This window comes from Dermacentor variabilis, chromosome 6 (assembly GCF_050947875.1).
Source record: "Dermacentor variabilis isolate Ectoservices chromosome 6, ASM5094787v1, whole genome shotgun sequence".
In the NCBI taxonomy this organism is placed as follows: domain Eukaryota; kingdom Metazoa; phylum Arthropoda; class Arachnida; order Ixodida; family Ixodidae; genus Dermacentor; species Dermacentor variabilis.
Genome location: NC_134573.1, coordinates 174038635 through 174065498, shown reverse-complemented (window position 1 = coordinate 174065498; position 26864 = coordinate 174038635). Strand labels below are relative to the sequence as shown.

General features: G+C 47.9%; 1 protein-coding gene across 2 annotated transcripts in view; it reads left to right on the top strand.

The window, feature by feature from the left end:
- The window catches only part of LOC142585830 (uncharacterized), a 339390-nt gene that overhangs the window by 270718 nt on the left and 41808 nt on the right, over window positions 1-26864 (top strand). For both annotated transcript variants that reach the window (XM_075696858.1, XM_075696857.1), the window contains exons 6-8: window positions 10707-10774; window positions 25748-25873; window positions 26252-26313. In XM_075696858.1, the coding sequence (XP_075552973.1) occupies window positions 10707-10774; window positions 25748-25873; window positions 26252-26313 (256 nt within the window). The remainder of the gene's footprint in view (window positions 1-10706; window positions 10775-25747; window positions 25874-26251; window positions 26314-26864) is intronic.

Sequence of the window (26864 nt, the reverse complement as noted above, 5' to 3'; positions counted from 1 at the left end):
CTGTAACCCACCAAAAATAACTTAGAAGCGTGCAGGGGCGGTCGACTGCATCGCCACCGAGCCCACATAAAGCCCTGCTTGACAGAGACACGCTGTCGCTGACAAGTGCGACAACACGGCGTTGTCGCCAGCCCTGACAAAAAGCGGCCGTTTCCCCCCCCCCTCCCCCCCGGCAACCTCCCTCCTCCTTTCTCGTGCTCCCGCAAGCCCACACGACGTGACGTGTTGGCGACGCTTTTTTGCCTTCAGCACGTTTCTTGCTATGTTGGGCGACTACGCTCTGCCCGTTCTAATAACGTGCACCACTGCTAAAGGTCCGCACATTACAAAATGAAAATGAGATTGTACACTCTATAGACACACCGTAAGCTTCTCATGTAATGTGTCGCATTGTTTTTAGACTCGTGCTTTAGACTATACACGAAGCATGTTCGCTCTTTTCTTATTTCGTTCTTCTTCCTCCATTATTTCGGCTAAAATGACGTTGTACACGATCTGTCGCAAAATGTTTTCACAAGAACTGTTGCGGAATCTGCACACAGTTATGCACTGTTTGTCTGTGCTTCACTTTTATGTGCTATTGTGAGTGAGTGAGTGAAGTTACATTATTTATGTGCTATTGTAGATTTTCTTTTTTTTGCTTCACTGCTGCAGCTACAAGGGTGTCACGGTGCAGCCAGGTAGGCGTTCGCCTTTAGCCTTGGCCCGAACGTCATAAGATTGCCTTAGATAAACAAACAAAAATATAGAGCGTTTGCAGAAAAAAGCTTAACTAGCCTATAGTCAGTGCTCTAACGTGATCAAGAGGCTGACAAATAGACTGTTTTCTGGCGGTCTATAGGTTTTACTAAACGATAACCGAAAAGCTCAAGGTTATATATTTTTCAGGCTTTCTGTAGATAGTCGTAACACTTGTAAGAAAGGTGTCCATATACAGTTTAACAGAGCGTCTACAGAAATTATTTTTATAAGTATATAGATATGACGGAAGCATGCTAAGTTATGCACAGATAAACCTCTCCGCGCGTTATTAATTGTGTCGCAAGTATACTTGCAGCGCCCGATTGTGGCTGGCTGATAACAATCGATAGCTGGCTGCAATACAGCGTATCCTGAAAAATATTACTTCGCATTCGGCTGAGTTTTATAATGGGCAGGGCGTAGTCGCCCAACATAGCAAGAAACATGCTCGAGACAAAAGAGCGTCGCCAACAACACGTCATGTCGTGTGGCCTTGCGGGAGCGTGAGAAAGGAAGAGGGAGGTTTTAGGTAGTGAGATCATCGGCAGTATTTAATGCCAGTCATCTTTATGAAGCACCAATTAAAGAGCGTAAACCTAGGGCGGTTCGCCGGCGAACCACAATAACCAGTATACGGCAATACATTTTAATAGCGCTACTTTAAATTTAACTGACTTCATATTGGCTTAAAGTTTTAAGCAATATATATTTCAGACAGCCCCTTGATTGTCAGTGTTAGCAGGAACCAACTGTACCGGTACCACACTGGCACTGTCAATGGCGATCGAGCCCGATCTGATAAAAAAAATATTCGATCACGATTAACCCTTTGCGTAAGCTCGAGGAAGGGGTCCAGTGGGACACGTAGATTTCAATTCCCTTCAGTTTCGATGCTCATTGAAAGCATGCGTGTGACAGTGGTGCTAGGTTACCGCCCAATCGCAAACGTCGGTTACCTTCGAACAACTCTGCGAGTGTAGATTTCTAAATAGACTGACGCCGTGGATCTAGCCTCCACAACACTGCACGGTTTTCGTGATGCGGGCAACACATACCGGCAGAGTCACAAGCCCATATATATATATATATATATATATATATATATATATATATATATATATATATATATATATATATATATATATATATATATATATATATATATTATCCTCGGCGGTCGCACCAGCCGGAAAGAGGAAAGAACAAAGAAAGCGAAGAAAGAAAGCGAGGCGAAGCCCACTTCGAAACAATTGCGAGGTGAAGCTATGTGACCGCCGCTCTTTGTGTATACAACACACTCGCGGCACCGCACCGCGAAAGGGGAGAATCTCTCGACGGCGCGCTCGTGGGCGCCGTCCATTGTTTGGCTTTCCCGCGGCACAGCCGGGCACTGCGGCCGGTACTCGCGGAGTGGCCGCAGGCATCTCGGGGAGCTTGGCTCTTCTTCGTCGAGCGAACTGCGCTCTTCAATTTGACTGCGGGTGATGCACTCGGAGCGAGTGCGCGAAAGAAGGACCGCAGAGACAGCGCGCTCGCCGTTTCTCTCTTCTCGTTGTCCTTTGTTGCCTTTTCAACGAAAAAAAGAGGGCCGTACCTCGCGACTGCGTGAACTGGCTTCTTTTATCAATGCGCCGAGGTGCACTAATATCACCGGGACAGGCGGTGCTCCACGCCCGCTCCTCGCCGATTCGGTGCCTGTGTGGCGACGCTCGTGGTCGCGCGCTCTTATTTGGAAGGAAATCCGCGTGTTTATGAAGACGCCTGTCTGTTGGCTTTCCTTCTTTCTTTCTTTTTTTCTTTCTCTCTTTCTTTCGTTCTTTCTTTCCTTTCTTTCTTTCTTTCTTTCTTTCTTTCTTTCTTTCTTTCTTTCTTTCTTTCGTCTTACTGCGCATTCTATCGAGAGCTCGAGGATTCGTGAAATTTTGTGGACATCTTCGACCTATACTGAGGCCGCGGCGCGCGACGAACTCTCGGCTTTTTGCACGCGGAGGCCAACAATCCGATTGGAGGGCATGCAAAAGAGAGCGTTGTATGTGAAATCAAAACGAGAAGAAAAGAAAAACACCGAATACTGGATTTCGTCACGCCCATTCAACGAGTCTTGCGGCGAAATTCAGGTATACACGGTAGCGCATGTAGAGTGACATTGCGTATATAGGCTTTCTGCGCTATAATTTTTTCGACGTACTCTTACAGCCGTGAACCTTTTTGTCTGGTGTTTTATCCGGGCTTCCACGCCCGTATTCACAAACGACGGTCACTCCGAAAGTGGTAATACGTCATACGGACAGGCAGAATAAGTTCTCTAGTAGGGAATTTATTTAGCCTGTGCCCGGTCGCGTTCGCTCTGTGGCTACGGCGTCCTGCTACTTTGCACGGGTTCGCGGGTTCGATTCTTGACGGCGGCGGTCTTCTGATGGGAGCGAAATGCATAGACGCTCCTGTACATACATTTCCATGCACGTGAAATAACTCCAGGTTGTCAATATTGACCTGGACACCTCCACCACGGCGTCTCTCGTGGCCAAAGTTTTGCTTAGTTAAATGTTAAACCAAATCAATCAATCAAACAAACAATTAATGAATTAATTGAGTTTGTATTACAACTCACTGAATGCCCGAATAGAAGACGCGTCGTCACGGATCAGCGCTGGTGACGCCATATTTTGACGCTTTGTGTTAACGCTCTGTGATTGTGGCGGCAATCACAGAACGCAGAATTATCTTCAAAATCAACTATCAATTATAATTTTCAATCAAAATCAATTATCATCTTTGAACGCAGAATTATCACTGCAAAGGCAGAATGACTATCTACGAAGGGTGCACAGAAAGTAAGTTCCGCTCAATTTTTAACGGAGCACGAGAAAATCAATATTTGTATTGCTACATAGGGTTACACATAAGCTGTATTTTTCTTCTTTTTTTATGTAGAGCATCAGTATTTAGGAATTTCTCGTCGCACAGTATTAAGTTTAGTATGCTGGTATTATGCTATAGTAATCTGCAGCCAGTGACTCAAATCAAGCAGAGCCACCTGTCCACTAAAATGGTTAGTGCGCTTCAATAACATTCCTCGGAGGACATGTGAAGAAAAGCACGAAATGAATTGCAAGAAAGTTTTTAACATTGAAAGTCGCCGAAGAGCGTTAGTGAGCCGCAGTGACAACCACCTCTGTCCATGCATTGCGCTACCTCGTATATTCTGGAGCCCGTGCAAAGCGTTTAGTGGAGGAACGTATTAGAAAGGCGTTTAGGTCATTAGGCAACCTAGAAAAGAATAAGTGAATGAACGCTGCCTTTAAAAACTTAAGGAAAGTGGAACACGGCACTGATATCTTCTTTTCATTCGCAGACAACATGCTTCTCTCGGACCACCCTTTTACGCGATTTTCATGCACACTAACAGTTTGATCCAGGCGCGCGGCGTAATAACGACACAAGAGGGCGTCCTTAATCGGATAAGGAAGAGGCTTTACATAAGGATAGAAAGCGCCCTCTTCTGCCGTTATTACGCTGTGCGGCTGGATCGAACTTGGACGTCTCCTAGCGTGATTTCTCGCTCGTGGCTGCGTATCCAGAAGCCATCTCCTCTAAGCGCAATAGCGCCCACAAAAGGTAAAGCGAAAAGCAGTATCGAATAGGCACCGTTAGTTCACGATGCTCTACAGTTTGGTGTCGTTCACACTGCTGTATAATCCATACTAGAAACGCTACCTAAACATCGTACATGTCGACGTGGGGTAGGAGAAGGGGGCAGTTATTGGGTAGAAGTTTCAGTGTGCGCCGAGTGGTTACACCAGCGAGAGCAGAAGTGACGAAGCGAAGCGCTCCTGCCATCGTCTCTATTTTCGAGACAATGCGCGGACAGGGTGGAAGAAATGCCCTGACGTCATCGGATTCCCGCCGCTGCAGCACTGCCAGCCTCGCAGGGTGCGACGTCACGCGAGAAGTTTCTATCGCATTAATAGCGACGAAGTTACCATTCGAGTCGCCCATGCTGGTCTTTTGGCGCCGTCCGAGAAATCTCTTCATCGGACCGCCAACGGACGCGAAAGTATTTACTCACGATCCATCTGGCGGCGTACTGTTGGCGCAGTCCGCATGTTGGCTTAGTCTTTCGGTCACCTCTTTCTCGTTCTGCATCACTCGACCCGGTCGCAGTGACGTCGAATTAAAGCAGCTTGTGTTGACAGCGCCGTGTTTTCGAATTACCTGACAATGAAGCGAGGCAAATCACCAGGCCTCTGACGGCCGGTAGCGAAATTAGGAAGCCGAGTCAACACGTCCAACTGTCCATCCCTCGTGGTGTGTGTTTATCTATTGGTCCTTCCGTGCTGAAAGTGACATCATCTGAGACTCTCCCGTGTCAACCGGCACCCATAGCCTACGCGGGACTTGTTTTTCACGTTTTGGCCTCGTTGTTTCTGCGCGGTAACCGAGCATTCCGTACCGCTGAGGGAACTTCCACTATACAATGTTGGGTTAGCCTCAATATGACAAACACACGCTGCGAAAAAAGGGAAGCGTCACGTCACGAGGCACCATCCCGGCGTTGCCATTCCTTCGTCCGAGCTGCGTCCGAATCACCTTACGAGCGTATATTTAGGCACGACTAGAAGAAACCCCACTAGTGTGACGTTACCCTATATATAGCCAAGATTAATACGTTGCTGAGATTACAATACTAAATTTATGCAGTTCTTACGTGCCAATGCTTAAATTATGCTGTGAGAGACCGACTGAGGCCCTTTAAATCTCACCCAAAACTCGGTACCACGAAAGTTTTAATGGCGGACAGGTTTAATGGTTCACGGAAGGATTGTGATGAGAGTAGGTGTGTAACACTAACTACACTTAATCCGGTAATGGCCCATCAATCTCATGAAGAAGAGGCTGTTTCTGCTAAACGGATAGAAATGAGCTGGAAATAAAACGCATTACAAAGCATCACAAAATTGTTTACATATATTACCAGCGCTGTAAAACGTCATTATGTATTGTAGTCAAGCAACAAAATTGCCGCGAGATGGCCCGGTATTGCGCTGACTGTGTAGATTGGGTCATGCACATCTACTTTAATGATTCCGAGATTTTGTCATGCACCTTAGAGGGTTGTCCGTGACAGCTGTAGCGGCAGGTGGCAGTTTAGCATCGTTGTGTTATGGGGTCGTTGGGTGTCTGTGCCGCGCCCCGCTTTTGCACGTGGAAGAGGTGGCGAAAGGGAACAATGGCGGCAGCTTGGTATACGAACTACAGGTCCATTATTGTAGCACTGCATAAGTTTATTGAAGTGTCCAGCAGGTTAGCCTGCAAAGAGTGGCCGACTGCGCACGGTGTGTATTTAATCTTTCTCTTATCAAAATTAGGTTGCCCTTATGTTGTGCACTGTTCTATTTTTTTTTATGTATTCTTCATAATTTGTTTTCGGTGGGTGTACTTTTCATTAACTCTAGCGTGGCCAATCACTCTCGTAGGTTTAAGCCATGATTTCGGGCCACAACAACAATGCAGTGCACTGACGCGATGGCTGGCGCAATTTTATACGCAATAAATGTTGCACAGCTTCATGCGATATTGCTTAGATTAAACATTTGAAAATGTGCGCGAGGCGATCTGCTTTAGAGAGGAAGAAAATTTACCGAGTGATGCGTCTAGTCGAGCCGTCTTCTTTTGTGTAGGTGACGCTCCCTGGTAGCGGAGAAGCGGAGACACACGACTCTCTCTCTTTTTTCTCTTCTTCTTCTTCCTAAACCTTTCGCTTTATGCCACCGGTTTCGCCTAAATTCTTTCGCCTTGGCGCTGGTGTATGAATAGGCTGCAGAATGGGACGTCAGCCAATCATTTTAACTAGCGGTTATGACGTTATAGGCACAGTATTGTCCAGGCGCAGTGTTCTTAATTTGCTGCAGCATCGACGAAGGGGCTGAGCTAGATGTAAGGTGTATTTCGCACATGCACTGAGGAGCCAAGCTGTGACGAGCATTTTTACCATTAGTCAAGTGTTGTGTTTTTGTGCGTGATGGCAAGTAGACAATAAAAAAAAACATTAGTGGAGTAACTGAGAGGTAGAATCTTCAACTGGAGATCTCTGGGTCGATAGTTCCAATCCTCGCAGAACTCTGCGTCTTTATTTCTTTGGAAAATCCTGGCAAGTCATTCTGACATTCCAGCTAGCGACACTGGCCGATGTCAAAACGAATAGAAGGTGAGCTGATAACAGCAAGCGAAGCGCTTGCTCCCCCTCATAAATACCTGACAACGTGATTTGCATCGTTATTTGCATGGCCGGCGTTATAGACGTATAGTTGCATAACGTCCGCCGGTTCCGTCAATATCAGTCCCTGAAGAGGTGTTGTTGAGTTCCACCTTCATCGGAATTCGGCCGCAGCAACCGTGGTTTGTGGGTCGTGGCAGATCATAGTGCGGCGCACGCCTGCACTCTCTCCATCTCTCTCTTTTAAACTGAGTAGAATGCGATCTGTACAGACGGAAGGTTCAGCCGACGCTTAGCGTGAAATGTGAACTCTCTCGGCCAGTTTTCGCGTAACTCGAACACCGTCTGGAAATGGTGTTCGGAGGAGACTGTCCGGCATTTGCGGCGCGCGCGCAGCTTTGCCTTTGCCGTCAAAACAACTCGACGGTCAAAGGCCGTCGCTGCAAGATTGCGTAGGTGTCTCGCACTGCGATTGGCAGACTCGCGCGTGTGGCTTTCACGGGAGCATACTACGTCATCGTAAATGGCATTATCTCCACCTTCTCGGCTAGGGGGGACGTCGCCCTCAAAAAAGACGGTGGGGGGGGGGGGGGGGGGCAAGTGCCGCGCAGCTGCGTCGTCGAAGTGGGCGCGCACGCGCGAGATCCCGCCAAGAAAGCACCCGAGTCCAATTACTTTGTCGAGTGCGCTCAAGAGCACATATATCCGCTCGACGACGGAAGCTTACCGAAGCTAAAAGATATGGGCCTTTCGAAACGGATAAAAAACAGGAACGATCCTCATGCACCAGCAACTAGCTGAACGAACGTAAAATCAGAGTGATTTTTCTTTTTTGGTCGCTTGCGATTAACGTACACGTTTTTTTTATTATTATTAAATGAAAAAAAAAATAAAGTCAAGCCGGTTCCTATAGAAAAGCATGAAGAGAATCTCAAGCACGGAAATAAAGTACGGTTGAATAATTTTTACGGGCGGATTGTATGGCGACGTCTCGCGGCTCCACCCAGCCCCGTCTTTAGTAAATAAGCTGAAGTAGTATGCATGCTTTTCTTACTCCCTGAACTTACAAACGCCTTCTTGAATACACAAATGACCTGAAATGTGGGCACATTGGCAAAGCTTCGTAGTGGTAAGACGTCACAAAGGACTAAAGCATTTCTAATGAAATGCGAAAAAGCGTTTCGCACTATTTATTTATTTATTTACTTATTTATTTATTTATTTATTTTGGATGAAATTGGAAATGTTAGCGAATATTATCTCACTGGCTTCTGCACAAAAAAATAAGTAGTTTACCTTAGGGTCATTACTGAGCTTTTCTAGTGCTCCTTTACCGCACTGGAAAGCCCCTTGACCACGAGGTAATTTTTTCCGTACTGCGATAAGGGAGCAGGTTCATACGAAAACGACGCATGACTAAAACTCTTTATTAGAAAGCAGTAGCAAACCGGATAACCCGTTCCCTCACTGTACGGGACTAAGTGTTCACAAGAACAGCGCTGCTTTTTGCGCATGCGCTGTGGTGTTCTTCCGCCATCACGGCGCAATACATATGTAGAAGGTTCTGGTATAAGGAGAAAACACGCTTCGTCCGCTTTGAGTGACAAAAGCATTACGTCTATAACGAGCGTTTGGGTGACAAAGAACGTCAACGAGGAAGAGAGGCAATTTATGTCTCGGTTCTCGTGACACCGACTGTTTTCTACGTATTTTCTACATCCACTCCTCAAAAAAAAAGAACATTATAAAGCTCAATCGTATCGCGTACTGTAACATCGGCACTATAACATCGATCTCAGAGCTTCGTCATGTACAGCGCCTAATCTCATATTATTTCTGTTACACCATTTAGGTCCTTAGAAGACGAAGCCTTTCGTCGCGAGTTAACCCCGCATTTCCGCATAGGGCACGTGTGTTTCTAACCACTTTCGTGGACCGATTCCGCGGATAATGCACTCTAAATATAAGTGCGCAACAGGGGCCACAAGGTATGTGATGACTATGATAATGGCGGTGACAACTGATGACACAAATTTGGAAGGCTATTTAACCTCTATTTGAAGCCAATGAAACGTCGCGTAAGCGCGGCTCTCACAACAACATCTCATTCGTACATCCGTTCTCAACACACACCCCCCCTCCTCCCCCAACTCGTTCAGGCTTTCTTTCATCTACGTCGACTAGAAGTTGAATCACCTTCCAATTTTATTCCTCCTGTCATTATCCGCGATGAAAGTGAGGGCTCCTCAAGCTGTCACTGATGGGCTGTTGTTTTCATCTCCTTTAAGAGCGTAACGCAAAGAGCCAAATAAGATTACAAACACAACCAGCACGAATATCGTAGTGAAAGTTTGTTTCTCCCAAGCCACACGTGTATGACGGAAAAGGGCACTTAAATGGAAAAGCGAGAGGCAGAGAAGGTGGCAGAGTGGCTCGTTCCCGTGGGTGCAGGCAGCAGGATGCTTGGTGTGTATAACTAATGGAACGGGCGGCAGTGAAGTCGAGTCACGCCAGCAGCCAACGCTTTCGGTGGTGCTTCGTTCAGCAGATGATGGGAAACCTTGGAATCGGCAGGAGGAGGGGCATTAATTTGATTTGCGGAGTGTTTCGTCACCGCTGGCTGCGTCACGAATGATTCCCTCGAAAAGGATTCATCATGTGCGCAGCCGTCGTGCCACAGTAGCCAGCAAAAAGGAAAAAAAAAGGGGGGGGGGGGGAGGTACTAGGTTGGCGCAACGTTTCACTGCCGCGTCAATATGGAAATACCCCGCAACGAGCTGAAAATGTGTTCTTGCTGCGCTTGTCTATAGATTACGAACGGATCCACTTAGCGTGACAGTCGTCACTACTTTAGCATTTTTTATCGATTTATGGCTTGTACCAAGACAGTTAATTGCTGCCAGTGTGTGTGCGCTTTTCCAGACAGTATATGGTTGTCACCGAAGCAGATGGCGCACTTCGTGTAGCAACTTTCACACGTTATTTGCTTTTATACAATCCGATGTAATTATATACACTATAATAATACACGTTGCCTATGGCGCGCAGAAGGAAGTACTGCGCACACTGTAGTTTACACAAGATCCTTCGCTAATACGCCTGAATGATCGACGCCTCCATTAAGGGCGGTGCTCGTCGTCTTCCGCCCGGCGAGCACAGGCTAATCCAGGCCTACACTGCACGTTGCGAAAATGAGTTTTCCTCTGCCAGATTGCGTCCGAGCGACACACTGTATTTGCGCAAGGATTTCGCCAACTTAAATTCCCATATCTGGCGCTGTAGGAGTGCGCGCTTGATAAGGGCTGTCCTGGTTTCCCGAGTCCGAGTGAGGATTTAAACCGCCCATTTCTTTCTCTTTTTAACTGGAATAGAGGACACACAACCTAGTAAAACAAGCGACCTACGCGTCTGTGTTGTCGGTCGCATGGCCAGCAGATGTACCTAACGGGAACGACGTCTCACGTTGGTTGGGAGATGCAAAATGCAGTGAGGTTATCCTGAAGATAAACATCAGGCCTACTGCCCTTCACTTAGGGATGGGTAAGAGGGAAAGAAATATCACGCATGCCTGTCAAGGAAAAGAAGCTCCTCGTTTTTCGATCGTGCCGTTGTCGCAGAGAAAAAAAAAATAAGTAACATGTTTGAAGCCTCTGAAGTGTGTGTACTTAGCTGCCTGTTCCCATCTGAACCTTGCATTCGACACTCACCGCCTGTCTTCTTCGCCTTTCCTTTTCTTTTTCTCACGCAGGGCTTGGAGCTTGCCGTGACGGCAAAGCAGCCTACCTCAGCCTGCCGTCACCCAACCTTCAGACGGAGGTAAGAGCGAACGTTGGCTCGTTTCTGATTACTTAATATTCATTATCATTCGTTAAAGACTATGTTTTGGCGCATCCCAAGCTGATAAGCACATTGGTAGATTTGTGCTACAAGGCAAATCTGGAGGGGATATTAGTATCTTCTGGAAGACGCTTAAGTGAGCTTACAGCACTCATAGCTTCCTTAAAAGCTCTGTCCACTAGAAACATGGCTTCCACCGCATCGGCGCTGTGTTGTAAAAGGATTTAGCTGCATGGAAGCCACCGCCCTATGTGTACAGAGTACCGATCCTACGCACCTGTATTTTAAGGTCAGCCGTGCCGCTACTCCATCTTGCAGTGAGTGCTAAGAAGAGGGCGATATACAGAGAGCACATCATCTGGTTCTGCAAGCGCTTCCGTGTTGAACGGAGGAGGCCACCGGACGGTACGATACGAATTGGGTTCCTTCACGAACTTGCAGGACAGTTTTCCTTCAAGGAATAGAATGGCTTGTGAGCTACCTGCCTGCTTTTTTCTTTCTTTCTTTCCTTTTTTTTTTCGCCGCTCTGAGGCAGCACCTTAGAATTTCTAAATTCTAGATCAAAACTCTCATGCACTTACATATACGTAACCCCCCCCCCCTCCCCACGCCCTTGGCGCGCTTTCGAATAATAACTGCGAGCGCGCACGGCTGGAATCGCAATTGAGTTTGACATCGATCGTGTATAACGAAGCTCGCGGCCGCGTAAAGCCAACCACATACACCGTCCCGTCATACCTCAGCATGGCTCCGCCAAAAAACGTCACGCGCGACCTCTCGTGGGGTGTTCCTGTTTGAACGTTGGTGACACGGAAGATCCCGCAGTGTTCGGCTTCTGTTAGCGCGCTTGGGCGTGTTCGCTTCTGCAGACCGTTTGCCAACTTTTTTCCAGTTGCTGAGTGACTGCAACGCCTTCCGCGTGCATTCGCTGTGCCGACACGCAACTCGTTCATCACTGCCGAAGACGTGATCCAATTGCGAACAGGAACTTGACACGATCTCGCTAAAACCGTGCAATGCTGAGGAACCCGCGAAACGTCCCGAGTAAGTGACTGTTGCGAGAAAGAAAGAAGCGCAGAACTTCGACGACTATTTTGTTGTTTCGATGTTACTCTTGTGAGGACTGGGTGCGAAGGTTAGATGCATTAGCGAGACATAGCCTCTAGGTAGAAGAGAGAAAGAGACAATAAAGGAAGATATGAAAAAAGGTCAGTCGGTGCAAACGCCAAGAGGCATCTGTCAACCCCCCCCCCTCCCCCCCGATCACTGTTTTTCACTCACTACCGCTGCTTACAGAAAGCACCCCACTGCCTTATTCACAGACTTTTACCGCAATGTTAGCGAACGAAAACCTCACATTTCAGCGAGTGCAAGAGCTTCCACTATGGCGATTCAATGCGGAGGGAGAAACTTTCTTGTCTTCGCGTTGCATGAATGGAAAGTACGGGTAGTAAGTATACCGATGTGCTTAGTTGGGCCTATGGTTTCGATCATACTTATTGCTTCCTATTTGATCACCAGTTAAAATTAATTCGACGCGTTACAAATTAATTACGCTACATTATTTAATTCAGATTCCCGTGCAAGTGCTATCACTAATTCTTGTCAGCACTTTGTTGACGAACTCGTTCACAATATCAATTGGCGTGACTTCTTTTTTTAAACGAGCGTTACTTTCCGAAAGGAAATTAATATTAAAGTCTGGCGTATTACGTGCCAAAACCTCGATTCGATTATGAAGCACGCCGTAGTGAGGGACTCCGGAATAATTTTGACCACCTGCGGTTCTTTAACATGCACCCAATGCACAGTAAAGGGACGTTTTTTACATTTCACCCGCATCGAAATGCGGCCGCCGCAGGCGGGATTCGATCCCGCTTCCTCGGGCTTAGTAACGCAACGCCTTAGACACTAAATCACCAGGGTGGGTGTTACTTACCGAATACTGCCCAGCAGGCACGTACCCAGGATTCTTTCTTCGAGTGGGGGGGGGTAACTTTTCTACGCAAATGAGGAGGCGGGGGCATATCTTTAGCAGTAAGAATGTGAATAACGCCCACCATTCGCCATAAAGAAGCGTAAACCCGCAAAAGAGAATTGGAATAAGGTGTATCTCACAGTTACACCTGTGAGATACACCTCTCCTTTACTTGGCGAACAAGGAACCACGTCAAATGTACTCGCGCAGGAATATGGCGCAGGAAGAACGCTGCTAAGGACAAGTAAACAAGCGAAGGTGTAAAATAAAGGTTACTACAATAGAATACAAATTAAAAAAAAAAAACAGCAGTTGGCAGCCAAGGCACACGGACCGCGAAGGGTTCTGTTACACTGCCAGCCAATCACAGAAGCAAACAAACTCGTCGTCATGCGGCCTTTTCGAAATGGCGTCGTACTTGACACCTCCGGAGCGCCTGCTGTTCTTGAAGAGTCTTTTCACAAGCGGAAGCAATGACGTGTGCAGCAGACATGCACAAGGTGTATGGAGTCTGAGCATTTCACTCTTCAAAAGTCTGCGGTGCCGTTCATTTCACTGGTGAACCCGTTTTACTCATGAAACTTCACTGCCAACTGAAGTGAAACTTGACAATAGTTGCAGCGAAGCAAGCCTTTTATTTCAGCTCAGTAACGAATTAGGCTTTGGCCATTGCACTATAATAGGCGAGGTAAACCTTTAAAATAACGCGCTAATAACTTTGTTTCTGTGGTTACCGCCTTATTTGGGTAACAGTAAAAGTTTGGAGTACGAATTAACTGCAGCCTCGCGGAGGAACAGTGGCTGGCGGTTATGAGGGCTTGGGCGGTGCTTGACTGCCGACTTAAGCTGTATCCGACCATAGTAGCGTTCTCTTTTAATTAGCTCTGGAAGAATTATAGGTCAAATATATTTGCGGGACAATCACAATTCTTTTGGGTCCATGGTTTAATGCTCTACCAAGTGCTAAAACCGACTCGTATTGTTACTTCGGAAGTTGCGCAACGATGCGTGGCCGCCAGTCCTGTTCAACCGCGTAGAGCGCAGGATGCTGCGGTTGTAGGCGTACTGCGGCCACTGCCGAAGGTTAGAAAAACACCCTCATAAACACATCACAGTGGCTACGTCAGACGGCTCGACCGATAAGTGTAGAAGCGTCATTCAAAACAACACACGGAATTGTTCTCCACTTCCGGCGGCGTTTTCTCTACTTCCCTTTTAAATAAAAAGATGTGGATTCATATATATATATATATATATATATATATATATATATATATATATATAAAGGTGTCCCAGCTAATTTGGACCAAGATATTGAAAAAAGCTATGCGTTCTTCAGCGCAGAAATCGCATGGATGTTGTTAGCGTTTATTTAAACTTACAGTACCATTTTTTTGCTCGTCGTTTTTTCAGTAATTAGCCGAGATAAATTAATTATCTTTTTAAATATAGCTTGAAACGTTCAGGCGTCAATAGGTAAGTTGTGGAGCTCCACAAATATTGCCCAACCCAGGCACTTCCAACGAGATAGACTTAGCATGGCCGTTTTTATTCGGGAAAAACGAAAGACCGTGGACTTTTAAAAATACCACGTCACAGCGCGCTCTGTGCGCCCGAATGCGCCTTTAAATGCGCCACGATTACAGCGCTCTCAAGCGTGCTTTGTAAAAAGCATCGTTCGCTTCGCGCCTTTCGTGCTGCCCACGACAGAGCTTCGCGTTGTGCTTGGTTCCGAGATAAACGCCAATGGGTTCGGGCGGAAGTTGAAATACAGCGCGGCTCCCGTTGCTGTGGCGATAATTGCACTCTCACGCTAGCGGAATGCGTGCGGAGGAAAAATGACAAGCTCGTGAGTTCGAATTTGGGAGCAAGAACCCAACAAGCAAACACGCATTATAACAAGCTTGATAACGTCGTGCGAATTACGCTGGTTGTCACAAAGGAAGAATTGTAAACGGACACGGAAGGTTGATTTTTAGCTTCCGGTCCATTCCTTATCGGCAGAGAATTTGTAATTTCATGTTTACTTACGTGCCTTTTCCACGTCCTACAAAAGTTTCACACAGATGGCTCTTTTCATGGATAACGGTTGTAGTGATTTATTCGTTGTAATGTCTGTCTAAAGAATGCGTTCAAACAAGTCGCCCTTTGCCATAATGCAGTATTCGAACCTTTTCACCGCGTACGATGTAGCTTTTTTGATTATGCAAGACGGTATCTCGCTGCAGGCCCGAGCAATCTCTGCCTTTAGCGCTTCTGGTGTAGTTGTGGGTTTGCGGTACACTCGGTCTTTCACATGTCCCCACAAGAACTCAAGAGGTGTCAAGTCCGGTGACCTTGCAGGCCATGTCACTGTTTCATGCCGCCCGACACACTGGCGTTTGAAGGCTTCGTCAAGCCAGGCTCGGGCAAGGCTGCTGCTGTGAGCTGGTGCACCGTCGTGCTGATACCAAGTTCGCTTTAAAAACGCAAGAGGAAGATCACAGCGAAAATCTTCGACTGGGCCTTCCAAGATGTCGTTCACGTACTGCTGAGCAGTGAGCATGTGGTCAAAAAATATGGGGCCAATTATTATTCCGTCAAAGATACCGCACCACACACTGAATGGCCATTGGTACTGGAGTCTGATCTGCGCCACCCAATGCCGGTTCGTGTCGCTCAATGCGCATTATGGACGTTGACTTGAGAATTTCTCGAGAAGGTTGCCTCATCTGTGCAGAGCATTTTGTCAACAAGAACCGGTATTTCGTCAGTGTTCACAAGGATCCAATCTGAGAAATCAAGCCGCCATTGAAAGTCTCTTTCTTGCAGTTTTGATGCAGTTGGGGGTGATACGAATGCATTTCAGCCTTCCTGAGAACTCTTGACATTGACTTTGAAATGCCAACCTCACCACTCACATCACGCACGCTGGAATGACGGTTTGCAGTCATGAAAGACAAAATTTCTCCTTCAGCCTCTTCACTGACGGTTCCCTTTCTGTGCCGCGTCTTCTTGAAGCTACCTGTTTCAGCGACAAGTATACTCCTCATAATTGCGTTCGCGCTAGGTATTCCCCCACATTGCCAATTTCGGTATACCTTGTCAGCTTTTCTCTTGTCGCCCCGTGCAGCTCCCAAGGTCAAAGCCATGTTCGCCTTCTGCTCGCTTGAGTACGACATGCTTTAGGCATTGCAAACAAATTCTTCGAAACGGTTGCGCGGCACGACAGTAATACACAATCGAGCTCACATGCATCTAGCCTCTGGCACAGCTTGGAAGAAAAGCGGCGTTGTAACAAATGACGCTCTCTCTCGCACAGGTTCCAGATGTATGATGCATGTTTTGTGTGTATCTTTTTCTATTCCTCATTGACTTGAGCCCTGGAAAAAAATTGCTCTTCTCGTCATATCGGAATAAACGGCTGATGACGGCGCGTTCTTCGGCGACAGGCGCGAGCGGCTGCTGACGAAGCGCTTTTTCGGAGCGCCGTCGCCAACCGCTGCCGGTAATGTCAGAGCCGATCAAAGGCTGAAGCCCTTTCTCGTAAGTGAAGGGAAGGCGCGGCGCTGGTGATGTTTTTACAAATCACTCATGAAAGCGCTATAATCGCGGTGCATTCGGGCGCACAGAGCGCGCTATGACGTGGTATTTTTTAAACTCCGCGGGCTTTCGTTTTTCCGGATAAAAACGGCCACGTTAAGTCTATCTTGTTGGAAGTACCGGGGTTGGGCAATACTTGTGAAGCTCCACAACTTTCCTATTGACGCCTGAACATTTAAAGTTATATTTAAAAAGCTAATTAGTTTATGTCGGCTAATTACTAAAAAAAGCTGAGCGAAAAATGGTAATGTAAGTTTCGATAAACGCTAACAACATCCACGCGATTTCTATTCTAAAGAAGGCATAAGTTCTTTTTTCAAAATCATGGTCCAAGTCAGCTGGGCTGACTTGGATGATGATGATGATGACGACGATGATGATGATCATCATCATCATCAGCCTGGCTACGCCTACTGCAGAACAAAGGCCTCTCCCACACTTCTCCAACTACCCCGGCCATGTGCTAATTGTGGCCATGTTGTCCCTGCAAACTTCTTAATCTCACCCGTCCACCTAACTTTCTGCCACCCCCTGCTACGCTTCCCTTCTCTTGGAATCCATTCCGTAACCCTTAATGACCATCGGTTATCTTCCCTCCTCATTACATGCCCTGCCCATTCCCATTTCTTTTCCTAAATTTCGAGTAAGATGTCATTAACTCACGTTTGTTCCCTCACCCCCAATCTGCTCTCTTTATATCTCTTAACGTTACACCCATCATTCTTCTTTCCATAGCTCGTTGCATCGTCCTCAATTTAAGTAGAGCCCTTTTCGTAAGCCTCCAGTTTCCGCCCCGTAGGTGAGTACTGGTAAGGCACAGCTGTTATACATTTTTCTCTTGAGGGATAATGGCAACCTGCTGTTCATGATCTGAGAATGCCTGCCAAACGCACCCCAGCCCATTCTTATTCTTCTAATTATTTCAATCTCATGATCCGGATCCGCGGTCACTACCTGCCTTAAGTAGATGTATTCCCTTACCACTTCCACTGCCTCGCTACCTATCGTAAACTACTGGAGACTGTTAAGCATTACTTTAGTTTTATGCAGATTCATATTTAGACCCACTCCTTCTGCTTTGCCTCTCCAGATCAGTGAGCATGCATTTCAATTGGTCCCCTGAGTTACAAAGCAAGGCAATATCATCAGCGAATCGCATGTTACTAAGGTATTCTCCATTAACTCCTATCCACAATTCTTCCCAATCGAAGTCTCCGAATACCTCCTGTAAACACGCTGTGAATAGCATTGGAGAGAATGCATTGGCATTGAAGTCGCCCGTCAGTATAGTGTATTTTGTTTTGACTTTTCCCATCGCCGATTCCACGTCTTCATATAAGCTTTCGACTTCCTGGTCATCATGACTGGATGTAGGCGCATAGACCTGTAGGACCTTCAATTTGTACCTCTTATTAAGTTTAACAACAAGACCTCCAACCCTCTCGTCAATGCTATAGAATTGCTGTATGTTACCAGCTATATCCTTGATCAGGAATCCGACTCCTAGTTCTCGTCTCTCTGCTACGCCCCAGTAGCACAGGACGTGCCCGATTTTTAGCACTCTATATGTTTCATTTGTACTCCTAACGTCATTGAGCCCTATTATATCCCGTTTAATCCCCGCTAATTCCTTCAATAGCACTGCTAGACTCGCTTCACTAGATAACGTTCTAGCGTTAAGCGTTGCCAGGTTCAGATTCCAATGACCGTCTGTATGGATCCAGAGATTCTTAGCACCCTCTGCTGCGTCATAGGTCTGACCGCCGCCGTGGTCAGTTGCTTCGCAGCCGCTTTATTCATATAGGAGGTTAGTACTGCACCAGGGTGGCCAATCCTGTTCTGGTGAGGGAGTGCGTTACCGGTTCTGGTCACCAGGATTAGGCCGCACTCCAGGCCTGTTTATGCAATTTTAGCAACACGCGGTTTTTTTTTTGTATGCTTTGGTGGAAAATTGCGTGGCACTGAGATTTGAACAACGGTCCTCTCGCACACGAGGTGGATGCTCTACCTCTACGCCATCGCTGCATCTATTCCTATATATATATATATGTGTGTGTGTGTGTGTGTGTGTGTGCGTGTGTGTGTGTGTGTGTGTGTGTGTGTGTGTGTGTGTGTGTGTGTGTGTGTGTGTGTGTGTGTGTGTGTGTGTGTGTGTGTGTGTGTGTGTGTGTGTGTGTGTGTGTGTGTGTGTGTGTGTGTGTGTTCAACAATCTATGTAGCATGGTTATTTAATCGCTCTGTCCGAAACAGCATGCGCACAGCCCAATCTCCAAGGCCGCCGTTTGGTGATGCAGTCGCGTATGACACAGTCCCTGCTAATACCAGCACCTCTGGACGAAGAAAAATCGTGCATTGCGCAGTAGCTTTCGCGATGGATTGGCGCCAGCTCGAGACTATTTAGTACTGCATTGTTTTAACCGGATGAAGCACAGGGCGGGTATTCTTGCCACAAAGCGGATGACAAGGAAGAAGCGCATTTTTTTCGACGCTGTTCCTAGAAATATAGAAAAAAAAAAGCAAAAGTAAGGGAATGAAGCCACAAGTGACACTATGGATATGAGGCGTTCAGCGCCTACAACGCACGACGAACAGAACATAAAACTCGCCTTCTGCTGATCGTTTCTTCTTTTCCAGACCTCGAAGGGTGATTGCCGCGAAGGTGTCAGCTGCGAGAGAGTAATCCTGCGTCGCGCTCCGAGTAATGAAAGCAAACTCGGCTTGTCCAGTGTTCCACGACGCTGACGTGGCACGCTTACGTCAGCACCTGCCAGACTTGAAGACAAGGGTTCTGCAGGCCCTTTGGCAAACTAGTTTGCCCTGATTAACAGCTGTTGCGCGACGTAAGGCTGCAGGAAGGAAGAAAAGAACGTGGCGTATATATAAGACGTCGGTTCGAAGCTGTCCCAAACAGGAGCAGCGCCAGCTCGTGGCATTTGCTAGCCTCTCTCGCTTGCCTTTTTTCTCTGAGCTGCCATTCTCTGGCTCCTTTCGCCGCCTCGCCCAGCGTGTGGTTCACGACGCTCATTCAGCCTTTACGGACAAGGACACGGGAAGGAAGGCTAGACGACATAGTGCCCTGCTTTGTCGCCTTCTTCTTGCGTCCTTGTCTTTGGGATTCTTGAGAACCAACAAGCCAAACGAAAAGTGCGGTTCACACGTCCTATGCTATGACAACCTGCAGTGGATGAGAAGTGTGGAGCATTGGTATTGGGCTGGCTAAACGTGACCGCGGCATGCTCTCTCAGACCATGCCCTTTTATTTTCAACACTTTTTTTTCTCTTCACGCTTGTTTCCTTAATACGAAGCCTTGAACAAAGCAAACTTTGACGTAGTAGTTCGTGTGGATGTCTGATTTTCCCTTTATTAAAGCTAACTTTTATTCGTACAAGCCAAACGGCTCTCCCGGCTAATGTCATGCTAAAAATACTCTGGGCGGCGTGGGAGTCCCGGTCAGATTTTATTGAGAGCTAATGTTTCCCATTCTCGGAATGGTGCAAAAAAAAAAAATAAAGGACGGGGGTGAGGGGGGGGGAGGAGGGGCTACGGCCGAAACGCCGAATGCCCAATGCCACAGCAGTGGCAGCATTCGCCGCATCAGCTCGTGTTTTCTTTCTCTCTTTTTTTCATGTTTCGCTTTGTGATAATTTGTTATTTGTTTTCGCTAACGACAGGCAAGATTTCTGGACCGTACAGAAAGGGTGTGGTGTCCCCGCAAGGCTATTTCTTTGTCTCTCTCTTTCTTCAATGCAAAGCGGCGATTGCCGCCGGAAACAGCAGCGTCCGTTGCGAACGCTGGAACAACCTTCTAAAAGAGCATACACGGCAGCCAGTCAGCTGCAGTGGTTGGAGAACGCCGAGAGAGCGTGCGCTTGCGCGGGCGAGTGAGTAAGTGGAGTATGGCGGCAGAGTGGTGCGGGTGCGTTCTCGGACAATCGATACGCAATCGGCTTCGTTTCCCGCCTGTTACTCGAATCGAAAGAGGAAACCGCTTGCCGGGCGTATTTGTGCATAGGAATGTGCGCCATTACCCCTTCAGCTCTGACAGCCGTTGCAGACAGAGGGAGCTGATTAAAGTGTACGGGAGGGAAGGGCTTGGAATAACTTCTTTCAAGATAACTGTAATGGCGATCCCTTCGAAAGCGCTAGTTTCGAAGCGACAAAGGAAATAATACTGGCAAGTGCTCAGTGGTGGACCCCCCCGACTCTTCTTCGCCCTGCGCAGAAACAAAATAGTGTGAGCGAAAAGCTGCCGACGCATTAAGTCGTCGTTGTGGTGTGTAATATCGGTGGGGCAAGTGGCCTGTGGTGCGTCGTTAACGATTGCGAGTATCACTATGATCACAATGGAGTGATGTAAGCCTCCCAGACAAAGACGAGACTAATCCCCAGTGTGGAAGGGACCTCAAGATGAACGTTAAGTTAAGCTGACATTAGTAAATTACGCTTCTCCTATAGCGCCGCTAGTACTCTTACTGCGAGGACAAACTTGGTAAGCCAGAAAATACGCAAGAACCAAAGACGAGTGGCCCTCTCTGCGGTGCTGCGAGTGCAAGAGGAACACGGGCCACGCTTTTGTGTCGAGGGGGAAGCCACTTGTCCTCGCAAACCAAACACACGAGCGCGCCCCAAATGCAAAATGGAGAGCCCCGTGGCGTGCGGTAAGGTCACGAACGCTTATTACGCAGTCCCTACGTCGGCCCCGGCTGGCATTCGTCTCGCCGTCGGAGCACTACGGGACACCCGCGTACACACGAGCTCGCGCATCCACGTGAGACGCAGCGGATTACGTTTGCACTGCAATCAGCGAAGACGGGAGCTTCTTTTCCTCTTCGCAAGTACACCACGATAAAGCTGCACGAAAGAGCGACTCGTGTTAGCTGCTATGATTATTCTCCGTTGATTACGTACGTTCCCACGCTATGCGTTACGCGGCGGGGTCTGAGTACTATCCCACTCTGTGATTATACCTCTGCCTGCTTGCTTTGTCATCTCAGCGCCACGAATAAGTCAATAAACGCATTTCTCCGTGCGCCCAGATTGGCTATTTGCGCGTCCCATTGAGTACGGACCCACACTTATGCGATCTATATCCGCCTTCGGTTCAGAAGATGGACGAGACGGCGACGCCGTCGCATATATAGAGCATTACGCGATCGCAATGACGTACGGACACGCCGTTCTCGCATGTCCGCTATCGTGTTTGCGATCCCCCGTATACAAGCGAAATTGTTCGGCCCTGCGCGCGACACGTGAGATCCGGCTCTGCAATGCGTGCAGCATCCTGGAAGATGTGGTGCCCGATTCACGAGCCTTGTCCGCACGTATTGTCGTGACATTAGGGCGCTTTTATATTTTTACGTGTAGGCAATCTCGACTGTCCAGCGCATGGACACCAAGCCCAACCGTGAGTCGTTCTTACGTGCTGACGCTTTCGTGAATCCGACCTTCTTTCCAGCTCGCTCATATTGAAAAAATAGGTAGGTGTGCTTAGATTTCGGCGCCTAAGATACACCCACGGGGCGGCTTTCCGGACAAGCTAAAGCTCTCTATTAAGTCGTACAACGGTAAGCTTTGCGAGTTGGTATAGTTGCATCGTAAATAACCAGCGCACGAACACACCTGCACAGACCAAGAAAAAGAGCACGATACTTCTCTAGACTCGTAACTAAAGTTTTGTTTTTTTAAAAAAACATGATGAAATACGTTCTTAAAGTACCACGTGGTGTACGCTGAAGCGTTCTCAAAACTTCGTATCTATATAGCCAATCTGAATGTCATCGTGGAAGGCTCCGCGTGAACTTTGATCGCCTGTAATCATTGGACATACACGTATGTCTTCCAGTGGAGGGGCGTTCTTCCGATAGCCGTGGCCGGGAAGCGAAACCACTGCCTCTTACTGAGTAGCAGAGTAAGACGTGCCAGAACCAGTGTCTGATGATTATGAGACACGCCGAAGTGGGGGACTCCGGATGAATTTTGGCCACCTGGGGTTCTTTAACGTGCGCGGCACATGAGCGTCTTCGCAATCCTTCCGCACCGGAATGCGGCCGTCGCGGCCATGGGGCCGAACCAGCGACCTCGTGCTCAGCAGCGCAACGCCATATCCACTAGGCTATACCGCGGCGGGTAAAGCTATGTAGTCGCTGAGACAGCACACAATACCCAAATATATGTACCCCACAATACTGCGCGGTATTCACCGACAGCGCAGGCACGCCGAGCACCCCGCGGAGCGGATCTTCGACCAGGCTGCGCGACCGTCAGCGCCGACGCGCGCCTCGAGTCTACGTCGGCGGCGGCGACGCGTAACGAAATCCGCTGCAAGATCAGCGAGCCGAACGTCGCACAAACATTCTCCGAACAGCGCTGCCTCGGCCGAATCGGTGCATACGCATGGCAACGTGCATAACGTCGAAGCGCGCGCTCTCCGACATTGGGTTATACGGGGGTGACTTGTTTCCGTATCAACTTTCGCTTCGTTTCTTTCTTAATATTATAATTTTTTGTTATTGCTATCGTGCCGCCTATCGTTCCTTGTATGTGCTACGTGCCTTTAAATTGGCTCGAAAAGGGCACCGTCAAAGCGATGGAGTGAGCCGAGACGTGCTCCGATTCTGGGCACTGAACGCGCATAAACGGACGGTTGACCATGCGTGAAAACGGCGACGTCGCTGTGATATCGGGCCGCCTGGGAGTCTCGCGAAGCGGCTGCCTTGTGCGACTCGCTCAAGGCTTATTGTTACCGAAGGAGACACCGTGCATGCGTTGAATATGAAATGCATATAGCTGAAACTACTGCGCCGCTGAAACGTCTCGAGACAGGACACGTGCGCCGGCTCTATGGGTGCTTTAGAAAGTAAAATTTGTGGCTCTTCGGATGTAAAAAAAGTCCAACGTTGGGATTTCATGGACACAAAAAGAGTTCGCAGGAATAACGCAGTTTCACTCAAAATGCGAGTCATCGATTGCGATAGCAAATTAGCAGGCAGCCATACGAATTAAAAATAGCACTTTTATCGGCCGTATCAACTTGTAAACACTCGCTTGCTAACTAAAATGACAGACATGGTGTCAGCGCGCACAGCAAACATGAACGCATCGGACTCGATGACCGCGGACACTCGCTGTCAAGACGCTGGCATGAGAAAACGCGACATCAGCAGCGAGCGAAGGGATATTCGTGCTGACTATCGCTTCAACGCAAATTGAGCGCCGAGAAAACACAGCACGCTCAAAGCTGCGAGCCGCCGACGCAACTAGACTCTGCCCGCAACCCAGATCGCTTTCACGATACGGCGGCGCGACCGCGCGCAGCCGCCACAAGCGCAGTTGCAGCCGGAGTACATTAAACCCCTTAAACTTCGTAAAGTAGCGACGCTCTCCTCCTTCGCCTTCACTCCTCCTCACTTCTCTCGTTAACGTCCCCTCCTCGACCGTGGCGCCGCCTACACTGCTCGAGCGTAGCAACGGCGCGAACATGCGCTCCTGGCCACTCCGCAGACGCTTCTCGAGCAAAAATGGCGCTGATGGACGGCGCGAAGGCCTACGTGATGCTATTAGGCCAATAGCGACGCGGCGTCGGCCTCGGCCACAGCGCGCGAGGAGGAGGCGGCATTCTTCAAAGCGTGGCACTACTTTACGAAGTTTAAGGGGTTTTAGGAGTACAACGTCGCCGCCCCCTCTCTCTCTCACTTGAACCCGATGCCTCCCAAAGTTGGGCTCCTCGCGCCCCACGGAAGATGGTGCACTTCCTCTCCGCTTCCAACCCTTTCGCGCGGGCGTGCTTGAGCCGCCGATCATCGTCTCCCCTCGCACGCTTTCACTCGCACATCAGCGTAGAGCGCGCGACGACTGTGTTATCGCCCTTGGACTTTATACGGAGCCTCACAGCGACGGCGAAGCCGACGGCAGAAATGCGCTTGGAGTGTCCATAGCAATAAAATAAGGGCACATATGAAGCATATTGATTCCCACTGCACCTGGGGTAAAGTCGTGTTCCAGTCCTTGGCGTCGTGTTCTTCGTCAAGCTCGCGACTGATAAGTTCCCTGTTTTTTTTTTCATTTATGCGCGTCAATCAACATATACACGAGTGTTCAGCGTTATGAAGAATAAACCTGGCACTGCACGGCCAACTTAGAAAACGCAGTGTTAATGTATATGCACATTTCTTCTCTCTCAAGCTTGTTCATTTATTAAACCTATTAAAATATACATGAAGTGCAAGAACTGCTCCCCTTGCGCGACTGCTGAAACTATTTGAAATAAATTTGTTATTGGAAAAAACATTATGAACTTCTTGCGACTATTCGAAGTTAACTGTGTTTAACGCAGAAAAGCAGCACACGGGCTATGAAAGGCACCGTCATGGGTCTCTCCGATTTACTATTTTAACCCACATAACTTCACCGTCAGTGCATAGTAACAAAGCTCGATCTGATCTATCTATCTATCTATCTATCTATCTATCTATCTATCTATCTATCTATCTATCTATCTATCTATCTATCTATCTACTATCTATCTATCTATCTATCTATCTATCTATCTCTTGACCATGAGGCTTTTTTTATCTTCATTATCTGCCAACCGGAGTAGTTGAAGAAGTATGGGAGAGGCCTTTGCCCTGCAGTGGGCTTAACCAGGCTGATGATGATGATGATGATCTGCCTATTCCAGAGCACGATGTCACGGGATCAATTCCCGGCAGGGGCCGCCACATTCCGTTGGGCGCAATGTGCGACAACGCTTGTACGCACAGATACAGGTTCTTTCATTTTGCCATTTCGTTGCGCTAAAATAAGATGCAAGCCCGCTACACCATATGATGCGCAAATACTGGCAAACATCACAGCTCCCTCAATAATTTGCAGCAATACTTGGTTCCACGGTTCATCTTCGGTTTCAGTATACACTGGTCGTGTATTGGTCGCAACGTCATGAGGCACTGACTCGCGCATTTCCTGCAAACACTGCTGATGCCGCACGCGAGCTCAGGCAGAAAAATCAAGAAGAACGAACGAACGCAAGAGACTCGTTACGTTACGAGCAACGTCATCACATCTAGCTTTAATGCTACACGACGTCATCGAATTTCGTTCTGCATCGAGATGCCGCGATAGTGTCGATGACGCCATTGCCGGCATTTGATGAACAACTTTAGTGCACTGAAATACCCCGCAGCTGTTCCCTAACCTTCCTGGTCGCGAGATCCCTGTGGTAATGTTTCTTCAATTTGGAACATACGCGTGAGTAGGCCTTCAAGGAATGCCAGGGAGTTCCAGCTAATTCGGGGCCCCCGTTTGTATAATATGGGGCGCGTCTCTCTCGCGGCACCAGCTTTCGAGACCTGGCGGGCAACGAGCGAACGCGTTCTCCCTCACTGTCGCGCAGGAGCAGGAGAGCAGCATCGTGTTCAAGAAGCTGTCCAAGCCAGAGGAAGAAGAGGACGAGCAGGACGAGTTCGTCGAGCCGCCGGCCTCGGCTCTGCACAGGAGGCAGGCGCTCGTCCCGCCAAAGGTGTGTGTGTGCACGCACCACTCGAGCCACGCTCGGATGATCACGAGTAACCTATTCTTTTTTTTTTATCAAGTGCTATTAACGACAGGAACCGTTATCTTCGTATCCGTTTTGTTACGTTACGGAGTGATTTATTTATGTATTTTTATTTTTATTTCTATTACTCATGTCTGTTTGAATGCTTCTTTGTACCACCGTGCTTTGACCTGCACAAGGTCCGCATTATTTCACAATCGACTATTTAATGACATTTATTTATTTATTTATTTATTTATTTATTTATTTTCCCTTTTACGTTTACGTCTGGGCGCAGGCATGGTGGTCATTTTAAATCATACTCCAACAACTTCGTTTCAACAAACTTGATTTGCTTTCCAGATGCTCACAGACGGCTACGAAAGCTCTAGCGAGGACATTTCCACGCAGGGATCGGTGTCGAAGTGAGTAACGCATGAGAGCTACAGCTTGTGATTTCACGGATCCCTGATTATTACCGCAAAACACAAACCCACTGTCACTGCAGACGTTCTGTAGTCTTTACACCGGCTTCTTTAAATTAGTCTCCTACGGAGTCCCTCAAGCCCAAACTCCTGAAGAAAAAAAGGAAACTTGAGAACGTTCTGAAAAACTTCACTGAATAAAAGGAATCGTCGAGCAGGACAGCATCGCAACCTCGCCGTCGTATCGACCGCACGTTGGCGCCATTGACGTCAGCATCTGTTAACGAACGCTAAACCATTTATTTCGCTGGCGATTGAAATACGCGCGTGTCTCACCGACTGCTTTCGGTGGCAGGCTGTAAAACACGAATGAAAGAAAGATGGACTACCGTGCGCGACCCTGTTACCGTAATTATCCATTCCGGCGAGGTTCAGAGCATTCAGATTTTTCAAGCACGCATTTTTGGGAATGTTCTTTTTATTATTTTATTTTATTATTATTAATACTCCTCAGCCTGTAAAGTCCGCCCAGTGTTCTGTCTCCGAAAATA